Below are 13,400 nucleotides of genomic sequence, written 5' to 3'. Positions count from 1 at the left end.
CAGTTCTAACACCTCAAGCGACATGGGAGTCAAAAACCCTCAGCGAAGAAGTATCTCATCTTCAGAGGAGAGTGGACCAGGGGATTGGATCAGCTCTTTGCTTGCTGAGTCCCAAACAGGATGGAAGCGAGACACACGCTTCCTCCAGGGACCTGAAATCCTCTATTAGGAGCCATTTGCAATTAATGGTGTGTTAGTGCTGCCTGCAGGCAAGGCTCTCAAAGCACTGTCCTTTTAGTACCAGCGCTGTATGGAAAAGAATCGAGCATAATATACAGAGAGTGCAGAATGTAGTAATGGGGAACAGAATTCAACTTCCTGAGAAAGCCAATCTCTGGTCCTAATGCCTGCAAAAATATTAGGTTGGAGAAGCTGATGAATAACCATTTCAGCATTTAGGGAGAATCCCAAGTTTTACAGCAGCGCAACAAAATCTTTATGAGTGAAATCTAGAGGACTAGAAAGCATTTTGTAATGATATGAATGGCAGCTGCAACGATAAAAGCTTTCTCTCCTTCCTCTAATTGCTTTTATATGTGCTTTCTACCCAGAAATTAATTCAAACTTCTTTTAGGCTCAGAGACCAGAGTCAAGACTAACATTTTTCCATGTATAAGATGCCCCCATGTATAAGACGACCCCTATTTTTTGTGCCCAAAATTAAGAAATCATTAATTGCAACATTCTGTGTATAAGACGACCTTCAATTTTAAACTTAAAAAAATTGGGGGGAAATATAGTCTTCTACATGGAAAAATATAGTAAGTATTCTAAACATGGAAGGGGAATAAGTGCATGCTATGCTGTTGTTTTTAAATGTCCCTTTTAGCCACCACTGTCCAATTTCTTGAAAGGAAATTATTTAATTGCAGCAAACACTGATGCTTACGCCATCACGATAACACTGAAATCCAGCCAGTTCCATGGGTCTCGAAGGAAGGTGAATTCATTCAGGCAAAAGCCTCTTGCCAATATCTTGATTAGACATTCAAAGGAATAAATGGCCGTGAAAGTATACCTGGGGAGTGAAAGTATACAGGGAAACAAGGTCAACACAGAAAGTAAGGTAACAATCATAAGGTATATTCCTCTGGCTTACCCCAATGTTTTCAGTTTTAAATGTATGCTGATTTGCCAACTCCCCATAGAGTAATGGAAAGTGAGCATTCATGTGATATTTGGTCCTTTTCTGTCTCGAGGCATTATAAGGGACTAATAAACTGTAATAACTCTTTTTTAAAGTATAGAAAAAGACTGTGGGTTGACCTTAACAAAGGCATACTAAGAGTAAACCAATTTGCTACCAAAAAAAACACAAAAAAGGATAGCAGCTTGGTCAGAGGGCATTCTGAATATTACTTTGTTGGATACATGATTTTAGATTATGAATTTAAAATCAGTGTTGAAGTTGCTTTTCCATTACATATTGTTTGTGGACTGAAAACAGCACTCAATACTGACCATATTCACTGCATTGAATAAGCGAACATTAGCCATTTCTGCTCCTGTTTCCATTTTCTTTAGCATTCTCTGACATCCCTAGCTGTGTGTAATAGTCCCTAGATAAAGGCATCCAAGCTTGAAATAAACTCAAAAGAGGAGCATATGAATTAATCCTTGCATAAGATACATTTTTCCACAGTGTGTTCTGCATTTTTAGGTCCTGTATTAGGAGAATATAGTTGAAATAGAAGGAACAATATCACCAAAGTTACTTACTCAACATACTTCGTGGAGGATGTCTCACTGCTATTTGACTGCACGTCCGCAAGAGCCATGAAGACACAATTGGTGAAAATAGTGACCATAATAAACATAGTGAACAATGTAAGTAACAGGAGTTAAGGAAAATGAGAATTGAAAAACTTTACACTAGCATTTGCTACGGATTCTCAGCTTCAAATGTGGGGGGGGGGCACCCCTCCCTTGATGTAAGGTTGAGCATAAACCTTATCCCCATAAAAATATTAGGTTTGTAGAAGTAGCACAACTTTTCACACACCCTATGACAGCCTTCTACAGCATGGTGCCATCCAGATTTTGTCAGCCCTACCAGCATAGCCAAGGCCCTGGGGATGATTGAAGTTGTAGTCTAAAGCAGTGTTTCCCAACGTTGGGTCTCCAGCTGTTTTTGGACTACAATTCCCATCATCCCTGACCACTGGTCTTGCTAATTGGGGATGATGGGAGTTGTAGTCCAAAAACAGCTGGAGACCCAAGGTTGGGAAACACTGGTCTAAAGAATCGGAAGGGTACCATCCTAGGGAAGACTGCCTTACAAGGAGTTGTGTTCCAGGTGTGGATACACCTCGTATCTCTCTTCCTGAATTACAACAGAATTTGACTGAATGGCAGCAGTGTAACATTGGGAGAGAAGATATTTCTCTCAATACTGGAACTCAAGGCCACCCAGTGAAATTGGTTAGATGAACATTTCTCCTGAACAACAACAATAACAAAGAGGGATTCTTTACACACACACACACACACACACACACACACACACACACACACCAAAAACACCATCAACTTAATGCAGGATTAGCCAGATGTTGTTGGACTACAGTACCCATCATCTTAATCATTAGCCATGCTGTCTGAGACTGATGGGACCTGAAGTCCAAAACATCTGGAGGCCACCTTGTTGGTTAACCCTACCATAATAGGAGCCATTGCCATCAGAAGGCTATAAAAGAGAGAAATGAATGGAGGATTGGTTCATGAATAGCCAGTAGCCATGAGAGATAAATGGATGTTTCCTGGTCAGAGGCAGCATATTCTGAATTGCACTTGCTGAGGAACAATGAACAGGGGAGGTCTGTTGCTCTTGCACTTCTTCTTCACGTAAAGGATATGAATGTACCAAAAGCTTAATTACCATTCGTCTGATAGGATGAAAAGGGCTAAAGATGTACAAAGCACGTGTGGCTGTAAATCGGAAGATGGCCTTCCCTTTGTTCAACACCATAAATGTCTGTGGGTGGAAATACATTAACTGGAAACATTGTTCTATGACAGTTAATGCTAATAACACATGATGTGCTCCGTCCCTAAGTACCATATTTTTTGCTCTATAAGACTCACTTTTTCCCTCCTAAAAAGTAAGGGGAAATGTGTGTGTGTCTTATGGAGCGAGTGCAGGCTGCGCAGCTATCCCAGAAGCCAGAACAGCAAGAGGGATTGCTGCTTTCACTGCACAGCGATCCCTCTTGCTGTTCTGGCTTCTGAGATGCAGAATATTTTTTTTCTTGTTTTCCTCCTCCAAAAACTAGGTGCGTCTTGTGGTCTGGTGCGTCTTATAGAGCGAAAAATACGGTATATCAATTAAGGGGAATGAATTTGGGAGGTGTTTTTTTTTTTTTAAAGTAGGCTACAAAAATGGTGTCAGGAATGTTCATGAAAGGCAGGAGAGAGACTGTGAAAGCTGCTGGAGGAACAGGTTCCCCTGTCTTCCTAACTTGCTCACCTTAAAGGGCTAGCAGGATTCTAGGGGCTGATATGTGACAATCAATCATTTATTTGTATGCCGTCTTTCCAAAGTTCAAACCATGTGCACGGCGGCTTACAACATATAAAAAATGACGGGGTGGAACTGTCAAAAAGCACAGGAAAGAGAATGAAAACCTAGTAGAATAACTGCAGATTGATCAGCGCTAACTGGAGAAGCTGAATTGTGATGCTACAGTCCTGTCAGCCAATAGGGGGTTCTCCTCAGTCTCTCTCTAGGATTGTAGTTATCAGCTAAGGCTAAAGTCTGTGCAACGCTGCACTAGAAATCAAGGAGAATACACTGTCAGAAGGAAATCTGCAATCTTAATGAAGCCCTATTAGAATTATTTAAAAAGCACACAACTCTCCACCTTCCTACGATCACCTTGTTTCTTTCTAAATAAATCCAATCAATAATGCAGTTCCCGCCCCCCTTCTCATTATATTACCAAAGCCTATGGGCCACAAAACATTTCTTCACCTTATGATCATGATAGTAGGGGTCAAGATCTTCAAGAGGTTCTCCAATGAGCTCCAGAGGAGGGTTTCCATACAGGGCAGGCAGCTTCTGGAATACCTGTAGGTCAAGCTGAGGGCGTGGCTTCTCTGCAGGGGGCGGGTCTCCGCATGCTTTCTTGGCCGCAATGCGTTTCTCAATGGCAACCAAGGATTCGGGAGTGAAGCGGCGGAAGTTGTTAGCTCCCAGCAATGTCAAGTCAGCCATTTTTGCATTCTTCTCATAAGCAGAACTTACTCCTCGTTGCAAAATTCACTGTGGAGCTATTATCTGTGTTTGGCCACACGGTTGGGAAACACTTTCTGAACAGCAAAGCAAAGTAGGAGGTGACTAGATAAGGACACCCACTGAAATCTTAAAGTCATAAAAAGTGGTTTAGTGTTGCTAATGTGGCAACTCGTTTCTCGTTAAGTGCACATTCGCTTACAATTTAATAAAACAAAGGAAACTTTTCATTGCAGAAAGGGGAAGCCTTGAATATTATCCGGACTATAGACAATTCCCGTAAAGTGTAAAACGGTCAGAAAGAAATGGCCACACAAATTAACTTTCATACCCCAGAGGTATTCTTGGAAGATCCCCATTGATCTCAGTAAAAGACAATGACTCAGTTGCATATGATGCAGCCTCAATTGCACAGATTCAGAACAGATAAAATAATAATAATAATATTAATAATAATAATTATAATTATAATAATAAATTTTATTTATATCCCGCCCTCCCCAGCCAAAGCCAGGCTCAGGGCGGCTAACAACAATCAAATAATCAAACAGTCAAATAATCACACATTCTAAAAATATTTCATTATAAAAATTAATTAAAATCAAATTGATGGCAACCGATTAGGCAAAATTCTGTGCAGGTTGCCAGAGGAGGGAGTCAGGCTGTGCCCTGACCAAAGGCCTGGTGGAACAACTCTGTCTTGCAGGCCCTGCGGAAAGATGTCAGGTTCCGCAGGGCCCTAGTCTCTTGTGACAGAGCATTCCACCAGATTGGAGCCGCAGCCAAGAAGGCCCTGGCTCTAGTTGAGGTACTTCTCCACACAATGGATAATTAAGGGTGCAACCACTGTGCACACTTAGGTGCAAATAAGTCCCATTGAACACACTGCCAAAAGTGATACCCAGTGACTTAAGGTAAAGGTAAAGGTACCCCTGCCCGTATGGGCCAGTCTTGACAGACTCTGGGGTTGTGCGCCCATCTCACTCAAGAGGCCGGGGGCCAGCGCTGTCCGGAGACACTTCCGGGTCACGTGGCCAGCGTGACAAAGCTGCATCTGGCGAGCCAGAGCCGCACACAGAAACGCCGTTTACCTTCCCGCTAGTAAGCAGTCCCTATTTATCTACTTGCACCCGGGGGTGCTTTCGAACTGCTAGGTTGGCAGGCGCTGGGACCGAACAACGGGAGCGCACCCCGCCGCGGGGATTCGAACCGCCGACCTTTCGATCGGCAAGCCCTAGGCGCTGAGGCTCTTACCCACAGCGCCACCCGCGTTCCACCCAGTGACTTAGATAGCTTTAAAAAGTGGCTAAACAGAGTCATTGTAGTTCTATCAAGCGCTCTCAGTGGGATTTCCCTCTTTAGAGGCGGTATACTTCTGAATCCCAGGATTACTGTATACTGATCGAAGAAGATTGCCCTCATTCTTGACTGGCTTTGCTCTGGATTAAAAGCTAACCATGACATCATGTTCACTATGGGATTTCGGATTGGCTAGGAATAAAGTTCCTAAGATATAGACCAATTAAAAATGGTATCAAAGCAACTATCAGTCAGGAAACAAAAAGGCAAAGAATTGTGGAAGTTTGGGAAATAATTGCACACACCGTCAAAAAAAAAGAAAAGAAAAAATGACTACAGTTTCCTAGAGATGTTATTCTCTGGATGCAAAATTTGGGTTTCCTTGGCACATTGTTTTGATATTTCTTCAAGTGCATATTACATCAGCCCTGATTCCAAATACAACCACCAAGGAAATCTGTTGAGATTTACTGCAGTTCGCATTGTTCGAGACAAATGATAGTGGGGCAAAGGAAAGCTAGTTTGAATTATGTATGGATTGATAGCACTCCTCCGCAGAGCACAGAGGGAATAGTATAATTGCTGCTCTGCACCCTTTGCCAAATGTTGCCGGCACCTGCCCAATAGTAGCTTGTTAGCAGCTGCGGTGCTTCTGTCAAAGCATGCCCAGCATAAAAGGGTCGCAATTTGGTTTTGAAAGACTAACCATATGCACAACTATGTCGTTTTGCCCTGAGGATCCTCCCAGTTGCCACACGGAACTAGACATTTAATACTGGATGCAGAATTTAGCACCCTGAGAACCTTAGGGTGCATTTTTGTCTAATGCAAAGAGCCCTGTCAGGCAATATGTTATACACTATTATAACATATGCTAGGAGCCTTCTACCCAGTATTGCTCGGGATTTCTAAGAAACCAAATAGCCAGGGCAGTTTTGAAAGTTTCCATCCACCATCTTAATTTAAAATGGTATCCAACTGTACCCAACTGTATCAAAATGGTATCCAACTGACTTCCTGTCAGGAAGTCGGGAAAATAAGTTATCAAAGATAAGAAATTAGAAAAGAGAGATTTGTGTTTTACCTTTTTGTGTGTGTATTGATTTTTTCTTTTTCCCTTGTTAGGTTAAATGTTTATATTTTTGTATTGTGATGTTTTATATCCCTTCTGTGTTTACATTGTTTTTGTGAATGTTTTTTCCCTATTGTTAAACTTAATAAATTATTTTTTTAAAAAAAAAACAAAATGGTATCCAACTGTATCTCAGGAACCATAATGTAAAATTAGGTTACGATATCTTCAGCAGTATCCAAATATATAGAGAACAAACAACTTTCCAAAATATTTATCAGACTTACAGCCTCATGCCCAGTGCTGCAAAGTGATGTAGGGTTGTGTATAATGACAGTCCTAGTCATTATTACGTGATCAGATTTACAGCTTAAAGAGCTCTTACCTTTCCCCAGCTTACCTGGGTGTTACCTGGAATGGGAGCCTTTTTAACTTCCCATGGAAGGAACCGATAGCTGTGCTGATCTCAAGAGTATGTGTGTAGCGTAATCTCTTGCAGAGCATGAGTAGCCTCTGTACTGAGTGCTGGATGACTTAAAAGCTGCTAGAATCACCTGTGGGATGTGTGGAAGAACATCTCATTTCAGCCAAGTGACCATATGCACTCAAAGGCTATACAGGGAGAGCAGGGCTGCTATTTAAGTTATCTGGGGAATTTTTCATTTTATGCCAAGCAGGACCACTGAGAGGTAGATACAGGGGGTACTAATGTACCAGGCCCACTGCCAGCAGAGGCCCAGACTCTCAGTCTTTTGTGTGTGTGTTTTAAGTATGCCTTTAGCTCTCCTACAAAGGAAGCTATGAAGCAAAATGTGCAGATGTCTGTGAGATGATCCATCTTTAAGTGTTTTAGCCAATGAGTGAAGCTGTGATTGACAGATGAGTTGTTTAGACACCAAGTGATAGGAATCTCTCTGTGACTCTAAAGAGCTTCTGTTTTCTCATCTTCTAGTCATTGGAATCTCCATAGTTTGCCCTTCTTTTTTTCATAGTAACCAGGACGCATCTTTCCTGTGGTGGATTTGTCTGAGATCAGGTACTCCCTAGAAGTACTTGAACTGCAAATACTGCTACACAATAAATGTGGATGGGTGTTTCCCCCCCCCCCCAGCCACCACAACTACCACTGGCATGGAAGGTTGCTGAGATGGAAATGTGGCCCTTGGTCTGAAAAAGTAATGGAGACAATGATAGCTTCTAGTCAAGTGGGGGGGAAAGTCAATGAATGCCTATTTAAAAAATAGGGAACATTTGGTCCTTGATCCTGCTGTTAAAGATGAGGGAAATAGGTTTCTACACACATAAGAGGTAAAGGTAAAGGGACACCTGACCACTAGGTCCAGTCGTGGCCGACTCTGGGGTTGCGGTGCTCATCTTCGCTTTATTGGCCGAGGGAGCCGGCGTACAGCTTCCGGGTCATGTGGCCATCATGACTAAGCCACTTCTGGCGAACCAGAGCAGCGCACGGAAACGCCATTTACCTTCCCTTCGGAGCGGTACCTATTTATCTGCTTGCACTTTGATGTGCTTTCGAACTGCTAGGTTGGCAAGAGCAGGGACCGAGCAATGGGAGCTCACCCCGTCGCGGGGATTCAAACCACCGACCTTCTGATCGGCAAGTCCTAGGCTCTGTGGTTTAACCCACAGTGCCACCCGCATCCCACGACACACATAATATTCTCTGCTAAATATACAAGAGGGTCTAGGAGACGGAATTCTCTCTGTATGCCACAGGAGAAGTGGGGAACCATCTTTTCTTCTGGGCAGCTTTCCGGAGGATGTGGATACACATGCCCTATCCAATAATACTAGAACGTAGGGTGGAAGGGATCATCCATTGAAACTGACTGGTAGGTAATTCTTGACAAATAAAAGGAAGTGCTTCTTAATGCATCACATAATCAGTTTGCTGTTGCATGATGTGGTAATGGCCAGTCGCTTAAATTACTTGAAAGAGGAAGTTAGAATGTCATGGAGGAGGAGAGGTCTACTAAGCCTCATAGTTCTATGGTACTTCCATGTTCATCAGCACTGGGCCTTTAAAGAAAGATGTAGTTCTTGGGAAGCAACTCAACACCAGGTGAGGCCTGCCAGTTTCATGGCCTGATGGTGGGCTTCCTTGAACTTTCTGGCCACTAATGGGAAGACGATGCTGGGCTAAAGGTCTGTTCCAGCTTCCTGCGTTTTCATGTTTCAGGATCTCTTCCCAAACCTCACCAATAATTTATTAATTTACTTGCTTCATTTATGCAGCCACTCAATAACAGAGGTTCTCTGGGAGGCTCACAAAAATAAAAGACAGTATAAAAAAATTTATAACATAATTTCAATACAATTTAAAAATGATATTAGTGATTTGTTGACAAGTGGAAGGAAGTGCTCTGAAGGTACTGTTCCCCTTAAATCTTTAGACTGGGGCACCTGGGTTCAGTACAAAACACGATGATCGTGTTTTTTGACATGATATAAATTCACTCCCCGACATTTTTCCTATGTTAAATATTTTCTAGATATCCTCCGAGAGATTGAATATTTGCTGCATATGCTCCAAGTAGTTGATATCTACATTGGATCTTCTGTTGTATTTGAGTTCCTTATTTCATGTCTGTCAGTAATTGATAGTGGGTATGTAATCCTATACATTATTTGACAGCAGTTAATAACTCACGTGCAGCGGCATTTAGCGTCTGACAGCATTAGATAGTCTGTATACAGTGGGATTTATTATTTGACAGTATTTGGCAGCTCAGAGACTTAATGTTGCCTCGGCCCAGTATACCTGAAGGAACGTCTCCACCCCCATCGTTCTGCCTGGACGCTGAGGTCCAGCGCCGAGGGCCTTCTGGCGGTTCCCTCATTGCGAGAAGCAAAGCTACAGGGAACCAGGCAGAGGGCCTTCTCGGTAGTGGCGCCTGCCCTGTGGAATGCCCTCCCATCAGATGTCAAAACGATAAACAACTACCTGACATTCAGAAGACATCTTAAGGCAGCCCTGTTCAGGGAAGTTTTTAATGTATGATATTTTAGTGGGGTTTTTGGTTTCTATGGAAGCCGCCCAGAGTGGCTGGGGAAACCCAGCCAGATGGGCGGGGTACAAATAATAAATTATTATTATTATTATTATTAATGTTTCATGCCTGCCAAAATAATCAAGAAAAAGTCCATAAGGCTAAAAGCACTTGTACATGAAACATTGCAGTAAAACCTCATTTACAAGATACAAATTCTGCACAATTTTTGAGTAGCAAAATGGGGAAACTCACTAGATTTTCAGTTTTTGGACACTGTTGTTTTCGCTCTACCCCATGTGAAATCTGAGTGGTTTAATCCATACAGTTAAGCACTTCTTGCTGTCTTCAATGTTAATACAATTGTTTAATTGTCTTGAGATGGCACTCAATCTTCTCTGTCCATTGAAGGGCTGTTTCACTTGTGAAGTTTCTTTCCAACCTCAGTCTGGGCACTCTCTTCCGTATTTCCTATCTCCTACCATATCTCCCTTCCAACCCCTGTCAGTGCTGATGAGCACCTAACTGCTCAGAACCAAAAGTAGAGGAAGGGAGAGAAGGGTGCGCAGTTCCCTGGGACAGCAGGGACCCCATGCACACAGAGTTATGTGAGGTGTGCTGGGGTTTACTATTACAGTAACTAAAAAAATAATTTTATCTGGCTATATTTAGATAGTGGGAGAGGGTGCAACATGGAAATGCAAAGGAAGTAGGTGAAAGCAGCAGGAGGAGGAATGGAATGGAAGTGGCAAGGATTACGAGTGAGCAATACAGTTTAAAAAACTTTGTTTTGGTTGAAGTTGAGAACTGAAGGAATTAAAGGATAAAGTTTGCAAACAATGGGTGGGTTTTCAGGATGAAAGAGGTGGTTCCATGTAAGAGTTCTTGCGGTGGCCGGGAGTATTTTAAATATGGAAGACAATGGAGTTTACACTAAAGAAGCACATCTCAGCAGTCATTCTTGCCATACCCAATTTATGCAGGGTGCAGAAACCAGGTTTTCTTGATAGGTATGTTCTCAGTCTGCACCTCCCAAACTAATGTACAGCTCAGAACTCAATTATCCACCAGCTTTCATACTTCCTGAATGTCCTAAATTAGTTCTCAACTCAAAAGATATAATGTTCAAAAATGCATATTTTGGGAGAAAATCATTTTAAAATGTGTTTTTATAAATGAATTTTCATAAAGATTTTTTTTAATCACAAATTAATGTAGAACTGGGTGGAACATACGTATTCATGAACACATGCAAAAATAACATGGACCAGAAATAAACTGAGTTGCCTATCTCTATTTACACCCTTAAAACCATGTGCTCCCGACAAGCCAGAAAAATAGCAGTGAACATCAGCATTATCTTATTTGAAAGCCAAACCATAAAACCAAATAGCTTAATCTCAAATAGCCTCCAAAACATTTCATAAGTGTTTTGACAAGTTAGAAGGGAAGTATGGTATGGGGGACGCGGGTGGCGCTGTGGGTAAAAGCCTCAGCGCCTAGGGCTTGCCGATCGAAAGGTCGGCGGTTCGAATCCCCGCGGCGGGGTGCGCTCCCGTTGTTCGGTCCCAGTGCCTGCCAACCCAGCAGTTCGAAAGCACTCCTGGGTGCAAGTAGATAAATAGGGACCGCTTAGTAGTGGGAAGGTAAACGGCGTTTCCGTGTGCTGCGCTGGCTCGCCAGAGCAGCGATGTTACGCTGGCCACGTGACCCGGAAGTGTCTTCGGACAGCGCAGGCCCCTGGCCTCTTGAGTGAGATGGGCGCACAACCCCAGAGTCTGTCAAGACTGGCCCGTACGGGCAGGGGTACCTTTACCTCATATGGTATGGAATGTCTTCTGGAACATCATCCCAGAGCCTTATCAGAAAAGAAGAGAAGACCCTGCTTTCCCTATCCAGCTGCAATCACTTTAATTGAATTGCTTTTGAGCAAGGCCCAAAGAATTCTGGTAGGCCCTCCAGATGGTGTTGGACTCCAACCCCCGTAAGCCACAGTCAGCCTGCCCCATGGTGAGGGGTGACGGGAGAGTTCAGCAACATCTGAAGGGCCACAGGCTCCCCACCTGTGCTGTAGGGAAACCCACTCTGCAGTACCTCTTGGAGGGAGGGGGCATGAAATACAAATGCAATTGCTTATTCCATGCTGATTCACCATAACGAAATTAGATTGCCATCTCCAAGAGCCACCACCAGCACGGAATCCTTCCGGGAAACCTGATGCTAAATTACGAAGCAATCATCTCGGTCTGCCAGCCTCTTCTAAGAGCTTTTCCCTCTGAAAACCCATTGCAGGCTAAGCATTTGTCATCCTCTAAAGTGAACCATAGACACAGAAGATGAAATTGTGTGGCTGTTTGGGACTTTCGGATTCTAAAGTGGAATGTGTAGAATATTTACTAATGAATTATTTGGCAGCTCAGGAGAATAAACCAGAGATCAGAACAAAGTTGTCTAAAGAATATGCGATAACATGGCATAGAACAGCTGATCTACCATCATCTCTCGCTAACTTGACTTTCAGCAGTTGAAATTTCAACAATTCTTGTTCTATCATTCATGTGGCAGTTGCACATTGTTTCACAACTAGCTTGCTGATAAAGAACGTTACAAAGAAGCTGTTAGGACTGATAAGCCAAGAACCCCAAACTCAAATTCTCACAGTGAAATGTGCTGGCAATGCCCTTCAACGAGTACATTGTACACCTATAATTCCTTTGTCCCTACCTTGCTGCCTGATTCGTGCAAAAGGTTGAGGAGAAGAGGGAACATAAGTTAACAGTTGTTGGACTTGGTACCATCTGCCGGCTGAATTTGACCCAGAAGGCATTAGATGCTGACTCTCTGAAATTTAGGAATGTCTCATTGTCATTTGGTAAACAAATTGTGAACGTTGATGCCTTATTCTTATTTCTTCTTTGCTGTAAGCTTAATGGCTTTTCTGGTATTATTACTTTTGGCTATAAGGTAAAGGTAAAGGTACCCCTGCCCGTACGGGCCGGTCTTGACAGACTCTAGGGTTGTGCGCCCATCTCACTCAAGAGGCTGGGGGCCAGCGCTGTCCGGAGACACTTCCAGGTCACGTGGCCAGTGTGACATCGCTGCTCTGGCGAGCCAGCGCAGCACACGGAAACGCCGTTTACCTTCCCGCTAGTAAGCGGTCCCTATTTATCTACTTGCACCCAGGGGTGCTTTCGAACTGCTAGGTTGGCAGGCGCTGGGACCGAGCAGCGGGAGCGCACCCCACCGCGGGGATTCGAACCGCCGACCTTTCGATCGGCAAGTCCTAGGCGCTGAGGCTTTAACCCACAGCGCCACCCGCGTGCCACTTTTGGCTATAGACACCTCTTTATCAAATTTATATTTCTCGCCAACATTCTCATTTACAAAAGCTCTGGTTAAGCCATTGTGCTCAAACAGTATATCCAAAGTTCACAGCCAATTGTGCATTATCTCAAAGCAATAGGAAACATTGTAACCAGCAGTGCCTTTGGGAGGGGGTGGGCAGGGCTGGTAGTGGTGATCTGGGGGCCACCACCCCAGAGCTCCTATGCCACCATCTCACCTGACACCATACCTTCCCAGATAAACTCAGCGCCGCCATTGTCAGGCTGTCTCATGTGCCACTGCTCATAACACATATCACACCTGGAGTGTCAACACAAGGGGGCTTGTGAAGAAGGCGCAGCAGAGACTGTACTTTTTGAGAATTCTAAGGAAAAACCATCTTCCGCAGAAACTGCTGCTTGCCTTCTATCACTGTGCCATTGAGAGCGTGCTCACTTATGGCTTA

General features: G+C 43.4%; 1 protein-coding gene across 1 annotated transcript in view; it reads right to left on the bottom strand.

Annotated features, from left to right (window-relative positions):
- LOC114607608 (sodium channel protein type 5 subunit alpha-like) overlaps positions 1–4,658 on the bottom strand; it is a 47,612-nt gene extending 42,954 nt beyond the window's left edge. The window contains 4 exon segments of the mRNA XM_077936713.1: positions 890–1,018; positions 1,720–1,821; positions 2,853–2,974; positions 3,971–4,658. Of these exon segments, the coding sequence (XP_077792839.1) occupies positions 890–1,018; positions 1,720–1,821; positions 2,853–2,974; positions 3,971–4,213 (596 nt within the window). The 5' untranslated portion in view covers positions 4,214–4,658.
- Between the last annotated feature and the right edge of the window lie 8,742 nt (positions 4,659–13,400).

Source organism: Podarcis muralis, chromosome 12, assembly GCF_964188315.1.
Source record: "Podarcis muralis chromosome 12, rPodMur119.hap1.1, whole genome shotgun sequence".
NCBI classification, from domain to species: Eukaryota; Metazoa; Chordata; class Lepidosauria; order Squamata; family Lacertidae; genus Podarcis; species Podarcis muralis.
The sequence above is the reverse complement of the archived record's forward strand: the minus strand, read 5'-3'. Positions and strand labels throughout refer to the sequence as shown.